The sequence below is a fragment of the Xyrauchen texanus genome, chromosome 42, assembly GCF_025860055.1.
Source record: "Xyrauchen texanus isolate HMW12.3.18 chromosome 42, RBS_HiC_50CHRs, whole genome shotgun sequence".
Lineage (NCBI taxonomy): Eukaryota > Metazoa > Chordata > Actinopteri > Cypriniformes > Catostomidae > Xyrauchen > Xyrauchen texanus.
The window spans coordinates 30,161,358-30,181,226 of NC_068317.1; the positions used below are offsets into that span (position 1 = coordinate 30,161,358).

Below are 19,869 nucleotides of genomic sequence, written 5' to 3' on the forward strand. Positions count from 1 at the left end.
GTGCTCAACAAGCCACGTGATAAGATGCGTGGGTTGACAGTCTCAGATGCGGAGGCAACTAGGATTCATCCTCCTCCACCCGGATTGAGGCAAGTCACTACGCCACCACGAGGATTTAGAGCGCATTGGGAATTAGGGAGAGAAAAAAAAAGCAAAACTAAACTAAAAAGTATATTTAATAATAATATACACAGTAGGGCCTAATTATTTTATTGTAATATTATAGTAAATCAAATCAAACAATAACACCAATTTGGATTCACCAAAAATCCAGATTGGTGTTATTTGATTACCCAGACAATTTCACCATTAAAACTAAATTCCATTTCGATCTAAACATTTGATGTAAAAATAAATTTTACTGAAAGCAAGAAAAAGATACCCAACATGTTTCATTTTAGTTTTAGGTTGTGCAGTGCGCAAAATAATAATAATAAAAGGGATTATGTGACCGGTTCATTGGAATGAACCGTCCGAACGAACCGACTCGCTGGAATGAATCTCATTTCTCAAAGATTTCAGGAAGAGGATACGAACCCAGGAATTTATTCTGTAGCTGTGTCTCAAAATAAAGTGAGCAGCCTACATAGTGAGCAGCCTACATAGACAGCATTTTTAGGGAGCGTAACCAACCCGTGTAACAGTATTAGAATATTTATTGGCCATCATAGGCTGTTTATTTTGCAAAAAATGATGTTAACTGAATTTAAATATAACGCCAAAAATACTGCAGCTCACTAAGTTTAGAGAAACAGCTCACACATTTTGGATGGAGGGCTCATGGTATTGTAGGTTGGGTTTGGATCAACACATTTTACTTTCCATGGATTTCCATAGATTTTATGATCATTTCTGTACAGGTGAAGTGAATGGTCATAAAATATTTGCATTGGGACTGATTTGCTGTTTTGTGATTTGACAGAGACTGGCAAAAATCTACGTAGTAGATTTACTAGCAATACTAATGATACATATAGAAAAACAAAAATACTATTATAAAGAGGAGAGTTGTGCTTAGCATGTTAATAGTTGTGAATGAATGAAATGAGCAAATAACAGCCTCATCCAAACAGACTGCTTTCATTGCGTTTCAGAATTGCGAGGTCTTGTTGTTATTGATTCAAAATAGATTTACTGGGAGTTATAAAATAGGGGAAATAAAAATATCACTTCTGTGACGGATGTTTACATTCACAGTACGTTCACTATGCAAATGAATGTTTCACTAATAATCGTTCCTTTTCTGTTTTTATATGTTTACTTCATATTATTTTGTCTCGGAAAGCATTATAATTTTGTTTTGAAATGTATCTGTGTCACTTTGGAAAAAAAAGTTTTATGATTAATTGTACTGGCGTCGTGACGTCACTGTTGTTCACTCTCGCGCTGCGTCAGTCTGCTTTGAGCGCACTGAGGAGAGGTAAACAGTTAGGGGTGCTCTTTCAATATGAAGTGTAAAAGTTTGCAGAAGTTGGATTGAGTACATAATATTCAGTTATATTTCAGTTAAGAGTGTTAGAAATGTGTTAAGAAGTGTTGTATGCATGAATGGACTGGATTTAATAATTTTATTTCAGAGTACATTGGTTTGGGTGTATTTGTGTGCGTTGGTTAAATGCGGTGATTTTGGCCAATTAATTAATTGATCTGTTATCTGTGCAGGTGATAAAATCGCACAAGCAACATTTTCATGCTGTACTCTGTTTATTCCATGCAGCGCCATCTATATGTTCCCCAAACAACAGCAGCAATAAGAAAAAGAAAAATAAACTCAGCAGGTCCAGTTGTCCTGTGTCTTCTATCAATTACATAACACAACGCAGATAGTAACAGTGATCAAAAGTGGGCCGGTTACACTACACAACTCCAAAACAAAGCACAAGTCAAATCTTTGCATTTGAAGACTTGTAGAACAACACTGAACTAAGGATGTGTTAGTGCATAAAGGAATATATCATCATAAATGTTTGTTGTGCTTTCACTGTGGACTGTAACTTCAGTAACTTTTTAAGTACAAGGGTGCGCAATACAAAAAGCAACAAGACAAAAAACTTTTTTCCCTATATTCCTACTTTTGACTATCTAACTTTGTCATCTGCATCAAAAGTTATTGTGTCAGCAACTGGAAGTACTCATTCATTGACACAAACTTAATTTGGAAAATATATCCATATTTTATTTTAAGAATGTGAAATGTCAGAATAATAGTGGAGATGATTATTTATTTCAGCTTTTATTTCTTTCATCACATTCCTAGTGGGTCAGAAGTTTACATACAGTTAGTTTGTATTTGGTAGCAATTTTGGGGAGCCTTTCACAAGCTTCTCATAATATGTTGCTGGAATTTTGGCCCATTCCTCCAGACAGAACTGGTGTAACTGAGTCAGGTTTGTCGGCCTTCTTGTTCGCACATGCTTTTTCAGTTCTGCCCACAAATCGGATTGAGGTCAGGGCTTTGTGATGGCCACTCCAATATCTTGATTTTGTCCATAAGCCATTTTGACACAAATTTGGAGGTACGCTTGGGGTCATTGTCCATTTAGAAGACCTATTTGTGACCGAGCTTTAACTTCCTGGCTGATGTCTTGAGATGTAGCTTCAGTATATTCAAATAAATGTACTTCCTCATGATGCCATCTATTTTGTGAATTGCACCAGTCCCGCTTGCAGCAAAGCACTCCCCACAACATGATGCTGCCACCCCCATCCTTCACAGTTGGGATGGTGATCTTCGGCTTGCAAGCCTCACCCTTTATCCCTACAAACAGTTAAATTTTTGTTTAATTTGACGAGAGGACATTTCTCCAAAAAGTAAGATCTTTGCCTCCTTCCTAAAGCGGTACGATGGCTGCATGATCCCATGGTGTTAATACTTACATCTTATTGTTTGTACAGGTGAATGTGGTGGTACCTTCAGGTGTTTGGAAATTGTTTGAGGTCTTGGCTGGATGTCTTTTGATTTTCCCATGATGTTAAACAAAGATGCACTGAGTTTGAAGGTAGGCCTTAAAATACATCCACAGGTACACCCCCAATTCTGCACACCTCATATCAGAATTTAATTGGCTAATTGCCTAAAGCCTTGACCTCATTTTATGGAATTTTCCAAACTGCTTGATTTTATATATATATATATATATATATATATATATATATATATATATATATATATATATATATATATACACACACACACACACAAAATATAATGTTGAACTGATGCTTCCGGTGTTATAATTGGATTATCCAGAGAATTCTTGAATTAAATTCAAGATTAAAATTAAATGCCTTTTCGACCTTATCATTTGATGTGAAAATACATTTGACCGAAAAAGAAAAAGCAAAGGAGACCGAGTTTGTTGGCCTAAAACCCTACATGCTTTATTTCAGTTCTAGGTTTTGCCGAGCGCAAAAGGCCGACAAGAATACACACATTGCCTATGCGCACAAGGGCCCCCCACACACGCACCCACCGTATCACACACAAACACACGCGCCCACACACAGACAAGTGGGGCCGTGCGCAAACAGGCATTAAATTATCAGAAATGAGCCAATCACTGCGCAAATAGAAAATGTATATGATATAGTAAGAAAACAAAAGCAGTAAAATATTATAGTTTACAATAAATTTTCACATTCAAAGGCTTTACATATTCAATACATACACAGCAAGGCCCTGGAACATGACTTCAATCCAAATATGCTTTCATATATTAGAATTTAAATAACACGGAGAAGTCAGGGCAGAACAGAGCAGCCCAATAACCTTATTTAAGAATAAAAATACAAAACCTGGATCCTAGAGTCGCCTCTTTACTCGCCTCCCATTTCAATATTACATCAACTGTACATCACAGTCATCTGTTACCAATCAGGAAGACACACACAAACGCGCGCACACATTCTCACTCAGTCTGTCGGTCGCACTCATGCCCAAGAACTTCCTGTTAAAAATGGCCAAATGAGAAAGAGGAGCCAAACAGACACTCACAGACTGCCCCTCCATCAAAAGCCTCCAGTCAGCAATGCATACGGTCACATTGCAAGCAATTAAAGGGATAGTTCACACACACCCTCGTGTTGTTCCAAACCCATTTTCTTTCTTTTGGGGAATTCGAAATGAGACAGTAGGCTTTAAAAATTAAAGCTTTAAGACATTCAAAATTCTGCCTAATATCTCTTTTTATGTTCCACAGATGAAAGTCATATGGAGTTAGAGCAACATGAGGGTGAGAAATGATGACAGAATTGTCATTTTGAGGTGAACTTTCCCTTTTAAAGGATAACAGTGAAACAGGAACATCAGTCGTGCTTTTAGCTCTGGGCCGGGGAGAATTACCCTCTCAAACCACATTACTCAAGCGGTTTCTGTGGTGATTGTTGAGGTGTGGTGATGGTGACATCTCCTGATGTGTTTTTTGTAAGATTTATTCAGGATACGAACATGCTAAGGGTTCCCTCAGAGACATTCAACACCACATCCTCCAATCAGAATTCAGCAAGACCAGCTACTGTAGCCAATAAGGGTAAAAAGGACCTGCCTTAACTCTAAACACAGACTAAAGTAATACACTCCACCGGAGAGAAGTGTTTAGGTATTTCAAGGTTATGGGTTTTGTGTGTGCGAGTGTGTTGTGTTGCGCAAGAAAGAAAGTGTGCACATGTTTTGTTAAATTCGGGTGGGGATTGCACAACTCGGAAAGTGTTTGTTACCTGCATCGCTTAAAAACTGATGGAAAGAATTGCGTAGTCATCTAACTAAATGAGTAAGGTTTTCTTTAGGCTGTCTATACATTGCTAGCCAACATAACATGCAGACCTCGCTGCTTTTGGTTGTGAAGTCTCCACACTCGATGCGTGAAACAACTGAATCCGAACGGAGAAAGTGCCAGGGAGAGATACATGAAGAGACAGAAAGACAATATATAGCTGGAGAGGTGTCTCTACAGGGGCGTGTCCCTGCTCTGTGATTGGTTGTAGGACTGTGGGGAGTGTGGCCATAAGGGGGGAGCTGTAGTCCTATAAGCTGGGACTCTGAGGTTTATGGTAGATCTTCCTCCAGACTTCCTGGATTTTCTTGCACCATTTATCAGCATTGCCACTTGGGTCCATTAGATAGTACGTCCGGTTTGGCTACAGTGGAAAAAAATAAATAAATAGTTATTAAACATCTTTCTTGAAATCCAAATTATTATTTTAGTTAAGGGTGGCAATATACTGTTAGAAATGTGTCAACTTGTTAGCCTACTTTATTCTGAATTCTTCATGCTTTAGAGAATGGCAAATGGTGAAACTTTTAGCCATTTTAGGATATTGCCTTGCATATAGCGTTTTTATTTTTATTTTTTTACGAAAACTCACAACGCAAGTTATGTATATTATGACTAACGAGTAACTTAGTTCAAGTTCGCCTATTTATTAGCTTCATTGTCTGTGCAGATGCCAGTTGTAATGATTGATATATGTTGTGGATTTAAAATAGGTTTTAATATAAAAATAATATATAAGATAATATAAATAGGATGCGTTTGAGTGAGGTTATTACCAGTTTTAAAGCGGTTCATATTGCCGGTGTTCAGCGCATTCAACTCACAGCTCAAGCAGGGAAATCCCACACATACTGGATTGAATCCATATCCAACATCATCTTCTATAAAGAGATAAATCTCAAAATGTTTTTTCTTCATTTGAACTGTAAATATTTTGCAGTATTTTTTTCTCGTTATATTTTCGTCAATGGTATGCATTGATAAAATTGGCAAAATTATCATCAGGATGCATCATTTTCGCCTCATGTGTTATATATAAAACTTTTTATAAAAAAAAAAAACACCTGTCAACGAACGTTTTCGTCAGTGATTACATTGACGAGATTAACACTCCGCATGAAACCGAAACAGTGATATAGTGAATAGTTTCACTACAAAACATTATGGATCCGAGTTGTACAATTTCAATCATGGTCTGTTTTTAATCTGTCATAAGTTACTTTTATTTACTTATTTTTGCATGTAAACTTGGGAGAGAAGCCATAAAAAGAGTTTAATTGAAAACTGATTTGCCTCCTTAATGGTTTTTCTTTCTTGAGTTTTTATCGGATAAAATGACTGTCAACATTTGAAATTATACGTCAACTTTATTGAAAGCTTCTGTGGAATTAATCCTGCACTAAGCACCGCTCCCCAGTTATTATTGGCAAAGCCATCAAGCATTCAAACCTGCCGCCAAGGAGAGAGAAGTGAACACACTGATTAAATATCTTCAGAGATTATTTGGCAACACCTTTATTAATAGTGGCATTACATATAGTTTATAGTCGTACATACTGGAAGGCTTAAATAAAAAAAATGTGTGATATCAGGGTACATTTGCTTCAGAATCATAGCAAATGCTTCTAATATTTTACTAAAGAAGCCACATTTTTTGCTTGTATTGAAAAACATGTCAAGGAGATAAAATAGATATTTAATTTTTTATATATATTTTTTATTTTTCAGATCAAGTAATATCATTGTTATGTACATGCCTGTAAAATTTTTTTATTTCAAATGTGTGAAATGTCCATTACTTTAGACATTAGGTCTATTTCACCTAAATAAGGAATGTTCATTATAGTTTTTCAGGGATTTTTTTAATCACTTTTCCATAAAAGTGTATTTTGTGATAAAAATGATCATGGACCAGAAAATGTAAAGGTATCGCAATATAAAGTTTTGCTTAAAATGACCCTCCCGTAATATTTTATGTTTATTTTAATGCTATCCAAGTATAAGTTAACAGTCTGGAGGAACTGATCAACAGGTTTGAGCAACATAAACACTGGTTACCGTGTGAACAAAGAAAGTTTTGAAGTTCTTTGCTTCAGGCCGCAATTCAGGTGACCATGGGATCTCTCCTTTCAGAACTTTATTGACGGGGTCCACATAGTACAGATGAGGGCCCTCAGTCAGTAGCAACTGTCTCCTCCGCGCAAAAAGACCCTGAACACACAAACACAGTGTTAAACACCAAACTAGCATCTTACAATTTCAGAAGAAATTTGTACTATTACTCGTACTTTCATAGACTGTCACATTCCTCAAAAGTCTCTGTGATATTCTGATATGGCTCCAAGTCTATGAGATTTTTACACCCCCTTTATTGACTGCCCGGCAAAATCCTTAAAATCGTTTCAAGTAATCAGACACCTCGCCTCAACAATCATTCATGTTCGTAGCACAAACAAAGTTTAATATTTATTTACAACTAAGGATGCATACATATGATATGTACATTTTTGGACATATTTTGTCACACCTTATTTTGTCTTCAGATCATGGTTTTACTTGAGCTTTAAAATGTAAAAAGAGGTACAAAAGTTTTTTTACTCTTCTAAAGTATAAATCATTTCTACTGAACATGGAGTGAATCAGTTGAACACATAACAGGCCAAAATTTTAAAGAGAGATAAATAGCCACAATAAAAGATAAATAGAAGATTAACATATTTAAAAAAAGATACAAAAAATATAACATGATAATTGATAAGAAAAAATGATATTTTTTACTTCTAAAAGATTGTTGCACTTCTGTTTTTGCAGTTTAAAACAACAGAACTCAACAGTGTGTGTGTATATATATATATTTGCGTTTTATGTTATGTTTGAGTTCAGATTGTTATTGAAGTTTTACATTGACTGTTCAGCTGGTTCCCGCCTCCTCCTCGCCCATCTTAAGAACCTTGTTACATATATCAACGTCTAAAAGTCAAAGTCTGCTGGTTTCAATGCATTTTGGATGGTGTCCCTCATGATGTAAGCCTATAGGTAAGCGCCACTTTCACAACTGTCATGTACGTTTATGGTGTATTTTCCACATTAACATGAAAGAATAAAAATGATATATTACATGTTCTTAGAAGTACCAACCGTTCTACATATTCTGGTTATTATTATTTCTGTATTGTGCATTTAAATTCACATAGTTTTTACAAAGTGTGTTAATAATTAATTATAAATAAACCATCGAGTTTTCATATCAGCGTTTTCATGCTTATAACCGATATTGCTAATTGGTTTTAATTTGGTCAATAATTGGCCAAAACATATCAGCAGCAGACAGATTGGTGCATCCCTATTTACAACATATGAGCAATAGTAATAGTGATGCTTACTTCAGCACCACTAAACAAGTGGTCTAAAAGAGATAAACATACAAACAAAAAACATCAATAGAGACTCACTTTGCGCTTGTCCACTGGGCCCATTTTTAGGATGAGGTTATTCTCCACAAACTGGTGCCTGTTAAAAATCAAGACACCGAACAGACTTACAGAAGGCATGCATGGAAAGTCAAATGAGACAATGAAAGTGGTTGAGTGTGTACGTACCATGGGTTAGCCGCACTCTGCTTGTCCAATAGAATGCGTTTCTCCTCTTCGCTGTACTGCATGTCAAGCTCCATGCTATTACTGTCAAACTCATGAATATGTATAAACTGATCCACACTAGGGGAGGGGCTATATGTAGGAGGACTCATCTCTCCTGTAAAGGGAACTAAAGGGGTGGGGCCAGGTTGTGCCACTTGCATACAGCTGAACTGGCTCAGCAGATCATCATACTGAAAAAGAAAAAAAATGTATTCATAAACTCAATTTGATCAGTGCTTGCCTCTGCAAAACTCACATCTACCAGAGTGTGTCATGCAGTTGCTAGGAACCTATATACAGTCCCAGGTCAAAAGAGCCCACGCCAGATGAAAATAGTATTTGTACAGAACAATCTCCGTTCACTCACGTTTCCATAGCAATCCTCATCATCTTCGGACATGGCTGGCAGATACGCTGTTAATTTGGGTGGAGTTTGCAAATGTACAGCATCCCAGCCGACTGACTCAAAGAAAGGATGGGACTTCAGCGGTCCATATCCGCCCATTTCCTCACATCCAATCCGCTTGCACGGTTCCAATGACTGTGAAAAAAAAGACCCCGGTAAATACACAGCAGATACACACATATACCTAACAGCAACGCAAAAACATCAATGCTCAAATAAAGCTGACCAGAAGTTGTTTCACAAGATTCTTAGCTTTGGGGAAAAATTTCTCAGGAAACTCGTACTCCAGTTTTATAATCTTCTGGAATATTAGATACTCATTCCTGTGATGGATTGAAAGAAAACAATGTTAGTTCAGCCTTATGTTAGTTAGGCTTATATTCTTTCACATAGACAAGGCAGATGCATTCTCAAAGTAAATTTACCCAGCTCTGAATGGTGGTAATCCAGCAACAAGCTGGTAGATGATGCAGCCTAATGCCCAGAGATCCGAACTATGGCAGGAAATAAGATGGTTAAACTAAATACACACACACAAACAACAACAACAACAACAACTAACATACTCATTGCACAGCCACAAACCTCTTTAAAGTACATCAGAAGCCACTGATGTAGCTAAACCCTAAAATAAAACCTTGTTCTTGCTGTTTAAAAATATTAAAGGTGTTTTGGTGTTATTTTTTCTGCATGAAAGGGATAGTTCACCCAAAAATGAAAATTCTCTCATCATTATACCAGATATGTATGACTTTCTTTCTGCTGAACACAAAGATTTTAAGAAGAATATCTCAGCTCTGTAGGTCCATATAATGCAAGTGAATGGTGACATTTTTAAAGCTCCAAAATGCACATAAAAGGCAGCATAAAAAAAATCCATACGACTCCAGTGGTCTATATCCAGTTGTCTATTTCAACAATCCATATCTTCAGAAACGATATGACAACTGTGTATGAGAAACAGATCAATATGTAAGTCCTTCACTACAAATTAATCTCCCCGCCAAGTAGGTGGTGATATGCACAAAGAATACAAATCGCCAAAAACAAAATAATGTAAAAACAAAAAAGAAAAAAAAAAAGGCTTAAATATTTATATGTTTCTCACACACAGTTATCATATCACTTCTGAAGATATGGATTTTTTTATGCTGCGTTTATACATTTTGGAGCTTCAAAACTTTGGTCACCATTCACTTGCATTGTATAGGCCTATAGAGCTAAACAATTCTTCTAGAAATCTTTGTTTGTGTTCAGCAGTAGAAAGAAAGTCATACACATCTGGGACGACAACAACAGAGTGAGTAAATGATGAGAAAATGTTCATTTCTGGGTGAACAATCCCAAGAAAAGATGATGAACCACTAACAAACAGCATCTAAACCTCAGTGAATCAGGCTTATTTTATTACCTATGAAAGCACTACAACAACACACATGAAATATTCATTAGCAGTGTTTACCTCTTGCAGGCGGATTTCTCAGTCAGTAATTCAGGAGAGACGTACTGAGCCGTACCAACAAATGAGTTTGCTCTTGCTGCAGGGGAAACACCAAAATGGCAATTTTACTTAATTAAAGCACTATACTGACATTATATTGTGTGTTTCTTTAGCCGAGTTTCCATCCACGTATTTTTATGCACATTTTGGGATATTGCATGAAAACTGCTGGATGGAAACACCAAGATGCAAATAAGTTCTCCAAAATGTGCATACGCTCACTTGAGGTGAATAAATGTTTTATTTGATAAGAAGAAATGTGCATAAACTATAATGGAAACCCATTTACTGATTAAACTCCTATTGAATTTATTAGGAATACAAGATGCGCAGTTTGTAACTGGACTAACCAATCGTCGCATCTAAATGTTGCTCTGGTCATCCTGAAATAGCGGTGTTGTGGCAGGGCGGAGGGCAGGGCCGGGTCGTGATTCTACCACATGTCTGTAAACAATCTCTCTCTCCCACACTATCCTCCACAGTCTGCCTTTATCCCTCTCAGAGGCTTAATTATCCTGATAAGGGACCGGGTGTGTAGAATCACGACCCGGCCCTGCCCTCCGCCCTGCCACAGGTGTCTAGAAAAGATAAAGCCTGCATAGAGATTGCAGAGCAAATAAGTTGAACACAAACTTGAAATGGGCCGAAGACAAGGTTTATTTTCACATATGTATCTTATATATGCACGGCAAAGACATAAGGATGGAGGACCGCACACACATAGTGCTCCCAGAACTGTGTGACACGCTGTTGCCCCCAGACATGAGACAAGTTCTTTAGACTGTTTTTTTCTGCTTGCTCTAACCCGTAAGTATTTTATTAGTAAAAAAAGTCACTACAATTTCTGTGGAAATGGCAATTCTGAACACGTGATGGAAAAGAGGCTTTATTCACACATGGTTTTTCACATAAATTATATTCGCAACTTGGATGGAAACATAGCTAGTGTTTACACTTAGAGGACGGTTGTCAGGCTGTGTGTGTTTTACCCTGTTTACTGTCAGAGGACAGTTGTTTTGCCGTGCCAAAGTCTGTTATTTGAATGTGCATCTCTTCACTGAGTAGAATATTCTCTGGCTTCAGATCCCTGTAATGAAATCACAATAACACTATTAAAGTCGCCATGAAATCAAAATGAAAGTTTTGCTGCTTTTAGTCTATATTTATTCCCTTTAAGGTCATCAATATGCTGGTGTAATTCCAAATGCTGACTAAATTAGTTTTCAGAAGATACAAGCATTTAAAATCAGCAATCTCTCACAGTCATGACGACAAAAATGGCATGAGAAACTGTCCAATCAAATGCTTTCTAGAACGTGAACACTCCCTCCCCCAGCGTTTCTGGCTGTGTTAACTGGCGCCGATCATGCCTTCGCAGGGTACTACGAAAGGAGCACAATCCATGCTGTAGGGTCAATCCTAAACAGATTTTATGATCAGAATCGCTTAAAGATTTGTTTTGAATTACCCTTATCACCTTTCAGCCTTCTGAAGCTCTCACAGTGGAGAGTAATTGTCTTCATATGGAATAGGGTATAGCAATGATGACTTCAAAATAAGAGTTATTTCTATTTTTCTGCAGACTGACGTTTCTTGGATATACCGCTCCAGTAAATGTTTTTTATGATTAAGTGTATTGTGATTCAAAATGTGGACAAATTAGCTTCTATTCGCTTGATTCACATTGATCTGTATTTGCACAACGGCTCCAGCCTTGTCCAAACGTAAACCAAGTCCTCGCCCTACATTGTTTTTCTCGTTCGAAAAGCCATTTCACTCGGAAATACGTCACAATACAGTAATAAAATCAGTCATAACTTCCATTTAATGGCGATTTTATCTTTAATGTCAGACAACAAAAGAACACATTTCACTATAACAAACGCAACTAACGATTATTTCTACAATTAATCGGATAAAATTGTATTGCCTGTATTTTATTAAAATGATTTTTCAAAAAACTGAAATGATAAAGGGCGTGAGGATTCAGTTTGATTTACATGACTGAATTCACGATTCTATACTCTCACAAAACTTTGAACAAAGCCTGAATCATCAAAAGTTAAGTCTGAATTTATTATTATTTTTACTTTCAGGACATATGCGAAATAGTTCCTTTACTTTTAAAACTTAGCAAAAAATGCTCATCATTAAAGAGTACAATGACGCAGAGAGCAGGAAGTGGGACAGAAAACAACACAAGAATAGAAATGTTAATAATTCTGCCCAGCTGAAAAATACATATATATGTTAGATACATACAGTATGCTTGTACACTCTCACTGATTATATACATTTAAGTATTTTAATATTATAATTTTTTAAATAGTATTTGCACTAATTACATGTTTCTAAAGTATTCTTTTCAATAAATTGTGAATGCTTATCCAGTAAAATAATGTTTGCCATGGTATAAATTTACATGTGAAATCAGACATTACATGCAGCATTATCAGGAGGACTCTCTTAGCACTATTATACATTATATTCAGCATTACATACAGTTTAATATAGTACAATCATCTGTAAACCCTGTGCAAATTCACTCTTGCTCTGAAAAGACACTGTACATGTGCTTACATGAGAAAACACATTAAAAAAAAAACAGCACATCTTGGCTGCTGAGACTTCAGTCTGATATCCAAGAAAGCTGCACGATTGATTACATTGAAACTGAAATCATGATACGATGTTGGACAGTTAAATAAAAATGATTGCGGCCCCTTTCTCCAGTGCGATTGGTTTGATTAATGCGGATGCGCGCACTCGCTTGCTCAGTGAAGTTTAACGGAGACTCGCTTGTGGTATGAACAAACAGTTTTGCGAAATACACGGCTAATTTTGAATTCATAGCATGTTTACATATAATATTATCATGTTCTATGATTTCCATTATCGATTATTTATTGCAGCCCTAAAACCTTTCTATTTTTGTTGGTATTAGAAAAACAGTTGACACAGACACCTTAAAGGGATAGTTCACCCAAAAAGAAAAATTGTCATTATTGACACACCCTCATGTTGTCCTAAACCCATATGACTTGCTTTCTTCTGCTGAACACTTTTACCTTTCCATTTCAGGTTGTTTTTCACCGAAACCTAATCTTATTGTTAAAATATTAAAATTCCTCCTTTTGTGTTCCACTGACGAAAGTCACAAGGGTTTGGAACAACATGAGGGTGAGTATATAATGAGATAATACAAATTTTGAGGTGAATGATTCCTTTAAAAATAAATGCACTGACCTGTGGATGATGCCTTTCTGGTGCAAGTACTCAAGAGCACAAACTATCTCCGCAGAGTAGAACCGTGTGCAGGTCTCGTCAAACGAGCCAATTTTCCGAATGTATTTCAGCAGTTCGCCATTTTTGGCGTAGCTCAGACCAAAATCTGACAGTACGCTCAAGAAAACATTAGATGGAATAAATGGTCAACATTAGAATGGTTTCACATTTTATACATAAACATTCTCAGAGGAAGTGTAATGTTAAAATGTTTCTCAGACAGGTGCAGTCGAACATTTCCTGACTTATGAGAATATTCAGATAATGAGATGATAACAAGAGATTGAGAATAATGAACAGGGTTCACAGCCATTTTAACCAATGAATTTCCATGACGAATTTGTGATTTCTGGAAAACATTATTTTGATGCAAAGTGATTCACCAACGAATCATTCAGACCAATTTGTGAACCATTTTATATTGAACTACCGCTTAGAAACTTAGCAGTGTCATCCTACAAATATTATTGGCTCTTGAACAACACATCTCGTGATGTTGCTCATTTGCAAGTTGCTTTGGATAAAAGCGTCTGATAAATGATTAAATGAAAATATAACATACCAGTTAAACATCATGATAGCCCGCCCCCCACTAGTGTCAGTTTCAAAATCTACAGAAAGCTTAAGTCAGCTGATTTTGAAGATTTTCTTTCTGCAATTATTTTGAGAATAAATTATGTTAAAATATATTTATGTGCATCACATTTGTAATTAATAAAATGTACACAAGCAAATATCCTAGCATCATATCGGCCACCCTGCTGTGCTCGCTAGTTATTGATCACTGGAAACACATATTGGTCGACCACTAGGCACGAGTGTGTGTGTGTGTGTGAAGGATACAGAGCTTCTCCTCATCCTGGAAGGTAAAGTAGAGTTTGACAAAGAACGGATGATCCAGGTGTGACATGATGTCTCTCTCTCTTTTGACATACTGCGCTTTATTCTCCTTCATTATGTGGCGCTTTTCCAGGATCTTAACTGGTTAAATACATTCACACACAAATAAACACTCTTCAGTACAGGCAATGCAATATATAATGTAAAATCTAAAACATGAATCAATATAAAGCACAATATGACTTACTTGCATATTCCTTCCCCGTTGAGTGTTCTTTTGCTAAGACAACCTGCAAGTACCAAAGATGGCATAGGTTAGTGCATCGATCCACTTTTTGCAATGAAAGTACTATTAACATTTGGGGTAAATAAGACATGCATAGCCTAGTGTTTAAATGGGTCATATCACATATGTATTTTGTATTACTTATTTCTTATTACTGCCCCGCCTCTTTCCAAAAATTTTCATTACATTCTGACAGGATCTGCGCTGAAATGTGACACACAAACTGTTAGTTTCAAAACTTCAGACACTTATTTCTAACGTTGAGACTCTTCGGAAGGAAATGCAGAGCAGCAGGTGCACAGTGTATCTGCAGGTTCGAAGGAATGAAATTTAAGACTTAAGACTTTTTAAGGCCAAATAAATATAAATAATTAAGACCACATACGCAATAAAAAAACCCACATTAAATAATTAGCAGGTAAATAAAAAAACACCGAGGTTACTTGGATGTCTCTGGACAAGTTTTTTATATTTTATTGTGCATTTATGCGTTTTCTTTTATTAAATATGTTAATACAACATTATAATTCTAAATTAATTCATTATGAATGCATGTAGTCTAAATTATGTGGCCTATATTGTGATCCCTCTCTATAGTCACTTGTTTTCCAGCAAGATGTGACATAATAGACCTTATTCACTGCAGCGCCGTGTTTGATTTTTAATGGGAATGGAAAAGTGGCTGTGAGGGATAGACTTCCCATCTCTTCAATGGCATGCAGATTACAAAGCTGTAAAAAGCTCCAACTCATGTTGTCTGGAGTTTTTTGTCTACGGAGTGTCCTTGAAAATATATATTTTCAATGTTTTGTCTGTGGAACGATCCAAAAACACTTTAAACTGCAGTACAGCCAATTGAAGAGACTGTACGTCTATCCATCACATCCTCTTTGTCATTCTTGTCAAAAAATCAAATATGGTGCTGCTGTGAATAAGGTCTAACATGTGCTGAATATTTATATATATATATATATATTTTTTTGGCAGATACCTTTGACAAATACTTTAATGGGTAGTTAAAGGGCAGTGCTCACCCTTGAGTCTGTATGAATATTTCTCTGCCGTGGAACAAAAAGGAGATGTTAAACAAAACATTTAGTCTCAGTCACCATTCACTGTCACTACATCTTTTATTCATTTAAAGAGAAGTGAATGGTGACTGAACCTCCCTAATATCTCCTTTTGATATCCACTGAAATAAAGTCATACAGGTTTGCAACAGCATGAAGGAGTGATGACAATTTTCATATTTGTGTGAAATATCTCAAGTAAAAGACAAAACTCGTCAGTTACCTTAAAAATGTCAGTTTAAAGTTGACAAGATGTATTGAAAATGTTAAGAGATTAAATTATGAAAGAGAACTGTGCTGCAGTTAAAATGCATTTCAGGTGGTCCGATCACAAGTGGTTAGCACAACATACAGGTGGAAACGGGGTCCAAAACATTTTGTGATCAGATTACTGAAACCACATACGGAGGTAGTCAAACACACGTGATCACATCGCATTTAACATGTGAAGCGCAATCCATCCTGAATGTGTCCCAGACAGAATCGAAGCACCACCCATCACCTGTCAATCAAAAACTCTGCCAGTAACGAGCAGCTTTAAAAGGAAATAACCATTCGTTCTAAAAATCTTTTTTTTTAAAAGTGAACAGACATACAAGCACATGAGGTTCACACATCATCTTAAGTTTGATTAATTTCAACACATAGAGACACAGATGACAAGCACACACATCTGAAGATCAGGTTAACACTAAAATAATTCATCTGCATCTGGGAGAAATAGTGAGATTGTTTTTTTTTTCAGCCTTTGCCTTATGCATCGTTTTTTGCATTTTATTATCATGCAGTAACACACTGACATAGAGACTGATGTATGTAGTCATGAACTCAGAGACCCTCCCCAGGCTCCCCTACAAATCCCAGCAAAAGTGGTCATAGGAGACGCATTTGAGATGAATGGTAATAGTTTATAAGTATAATTAGTCGTACGGTTGAAAAGGAGCCTTCTCCCAGTATTTTGCCAAATCGGAAATCCTCAGGTCTCTTCTTGCGAGGCTGGGTGGGCTGAGGGGTCGGGGCCGGTCCCTCCATGCTGTTGCCGTGGAGACGGGGCACGTCTTGCTGGCCTCTTACCATGGATGGACAGGAGATGAGAACAGAGGAATGGAGGGATGCAACATCATACTAATGAGAAGGAAAAAGAGAGAGAGATGTACTTAAGTACAACTCACATTTTCAGATCAATGCTCATTCCTCAAATATGCTAAATATGCTGATGAAATTAATGTATGGATCATGTCATAGCGCTAACTTCATGACAGCAGGTGTTCAGGTGTTGATTACAATCACTCTGAGATGAAAGCATAGTTAAAACGGACGAAAAAAATGTTAAAAAAAATCACTTTTGCCTGGTTTACGTATTAACACAAGATATTAATAAGTGTTTACATGTAATAGGCTTGAGGTGTCATCCTGATGGTTACAAATGAGTTTATGAACAAAACAGGATCCAAACACTGTTCTCACAATACATAACTGCATTAAAATCACATTAATTTGAGACACTGCTCAAAGGATTATTTCACCTAAAAATGATGTTGTCATTTACTCACCCCCATGTTGTTCCAAACCTGTATGAATTTATTTCTTCCATGGAACACAAATAGAAAATACAAAGTCACCATTCAGTTTCAGTTTGTGTGGAAAAAACAATCCAACAAAAGTAAATGGTGACTGAGGCTGTCAGTCCCTATCATTCTCCCTAAAATCTCCATTTGTGTTCCAAGGAAGAGAGAAAGTCATATGGGTTTTCTTTTTTGGATGAACTTTCCCTTTAAGTTGTAATGAACACATCATTGTGAAATTCTTACAAAAGGAAACCATACAGACTGCAAATCATAATACAATCAACTTCGTTTGTCACTATCTTACTCCCACACAGCAGAATATAATCACTAGTTTACTGTAACTGCACATCATTATTCATAAATCACCATTCCTACAATATTCAGCTTCAAAACACCACTACAAAAACTACATGGGTTACATATGAGGCATATCTACAAGAACTTTAGACAGATTTGCACCTATTACCCAGTTAACAACAGGCCTTTTTTCAACTCAGCAAATGTTGCATTGTGCAATTTAATTTATACAACTCAAAACAGCTCAGTAGAAAGCAAATAAAAGAAATGACAGAAAAACAACAAGAACCAAAACAACCCCAGGCAGTTACATTTGCTGGATCAAAGCCAAACTGACTTTCATAACATCTCTTTATAAAATATACCAACTACAAACTCTATGCCAGGGATGAGAAATCACCAATCAACTTTATAATGGTTTACTTTTGTCTAGAGGTAGACCGATATATCGGTTATGCCGATTAATCAGTGCCGATAATTGCTTTTTGGAACAATCGGTTATCAGCAAAAATCTATGCAGATAGTTTTCATCATTTCAAAATAAAGTCCCCAGTGTATCAGGATTGTTTATACTTAAAAGACCTGTATTATGCACCAAATCTTTTTTCTGGTTAATATGGGAATTTGTTTGAATGAAAAACTGCAGCTGAGAATTTATTCATTTTTAACTCTTTGTCTTCACCCCCCATATTAAAGCAAGAATAATAACATTTTTTAACATTCTATAAATAGATTTTAAAAACTATTCATCCGTTATCTGCCTTTCCCATCGGTATCGGTAAAATACACTATTGCCGACCTCTACTTTTGTCCTAGTGATTTATATGACATAATGGCAGCAAATATTCTGATAACTACTGCCTGTCAGAAGCACCTGGAAGGTAAAACCTCAAACATGTCCTAAGCCACCTTCATAGGCCTCAACTCTAGAATTAATTTGATGGGAATAATACCCCCAAACAAGTCAATAATAAAAATTGGAAGTTAATAACCATCTTTAAACAAACAATAATCATCTAAATAAATTAAATTGTCCATAATTATGGTTAATAAAATTATAAACCAAGCAAACAGTGGCGACTTGATCTAGCAGCACTAGTGACTGACTCCGAGGTCAAATATACTCATGGTCAGTATTAAGAACATATCCTGAATGTTGTCTAAATGACATGAATTAATAGCTCGGAATATAAATAATTAGCGTACACTGAAACCAAGTTTAAGACGGCCTGTATCAAAACCCAGTGTCGTGAGTTAGCGTTCAGGCTAACGCCTAAGAAAACAAGCAACTTCATTTGTTGACAGTACGAACTCGCGGTGCTAACACATAACAATATCAACATTTATCATCGATACTCCTTTGAAAAGATCAACATCAAGCCTAACCATTCATTCAGAAATCTCTGTGCGAAACAAGTTAAGAAACAAGAGTTGACACTTCCTGGTTAATTGACTTGCGCTTGTTTTGGGGACTAGGGGGTTAGCACTGCTAACGGCTAAGCTAACGGCTAAAGCTAATAGCGGGTCTCGCGCCACCAGCAACAGGAAAAAAACGCGTTAACAAGCGACGCGGCACGAGGCGGCTTCGAGCGCGCGCAGCCAAGACTTTGCGGTACTCACGATCTGACTCGTGGCTCTTGCCATGGAAGTTTTCCGCGGGTAATTTATTAGGGATTAAATAATTGTGGAGACTGGCGTCATGTCCGCCCTCTCTGCGCCTTCATTTCACGGCTATGTGACGTCACGCCACAACAACATTACTGCAGTCTAGAGGGGAAAAATGGACGAGCACTACCGCGCGCCACCAGATGGTGAATCCCCAAAAACACAAAGTGGATCAAGTGGATCTGTCTTTTTTCTTCTTCTTAGTAATACATTTAAAAAATACAAAAAAATCAAACACGTTTTCAGTCATTGACACAAACAGTGTCCATATAAAGTACATACAAATGAAAACACAACAGACAATAAAACTAAACTAAAGGGCGTCACAAACATATAGTAAATTAATTTGTGCGTCAATAAAAGTGTCAAAAAAAAAAAAAAAAACACACAAAAAAAACCTTAGAGAACAAAAATGTCCGCGTCAAAAACTGCCATAAAATATTATATATTAATATTATTTTCCACTTTCACCGACTTTTTTAACAAACATCGCCGATTTTTTTTAACAAACATCAGTCCTGATCATAACCTGGTCATAACT

At 36.6% G+C, this 19,869-nt stretch overlaps 1 protein-coding gene across 1 annotated transcript; it reads right to left on the reverse strand.

Moving 5' to 3' along the window:
* Window positions 1–3,167: 3,167 nt before the first annotated feature.
* On the reverse strand, window positions 3,168–19,410 carry LOC127634897 (3-phosphoinositide-dependent protein kinase 1-like). Its single transcript, XM_052114645.1, has 14 exons — window positions 19,284–19,410; window positions 16,729–16,923; window positions 14,690–14,732; window positions 14,446–14,583; window positions 13,564–13,708; window positions 11,307–11,404; window positions 10,279–10,354; window positions 9,242–9,310; window positions 9,043–9,139; window positions 8,778–8,951; window positions 8,372–8,601; window positions 8,225–8,282; window positions 6,831–6,983; window positions 3,168–5,136 (listed from the first exon to the last, which is right to left on the reverse strand). Exons 1-14 carry the CDS (start codon window positions 19,305–19,307, stop codon window positions 5,023–5,025), a joined length of 1,614 nt encoding a protein of 537 aa, XP_051970605.1. The 5' UTR covers window positions 19,308–19,410; the 3' UTR covers window positions 3,168–5,022.
* Window positions 19,411–19,869: the final 459 nt, after the last annotated feature.

Bases quoted from the DNA above. Each gene is read 5' to 3' on its own strand.
- LOC127634897 (XM_052114645.1), bottom strand. From the start codon at position 19,307: ATGGCAAGAGCCACGAGTCAGATC. The intron at 9,311-10,278 runs GTAAACACTGCT...TTCCTGCCATAG, and splicing joins GAGAAATCCGCCTGCAAGAG to TTCGGATCTCTGGGCATTAG. The intron at 5,137-6,830 runs GTAACCAGTGTT...TTTCCACTGTAG, and splicing joins AAACTTTCTTTGTTCACACG to CCAAACCGGACGTACTATCT.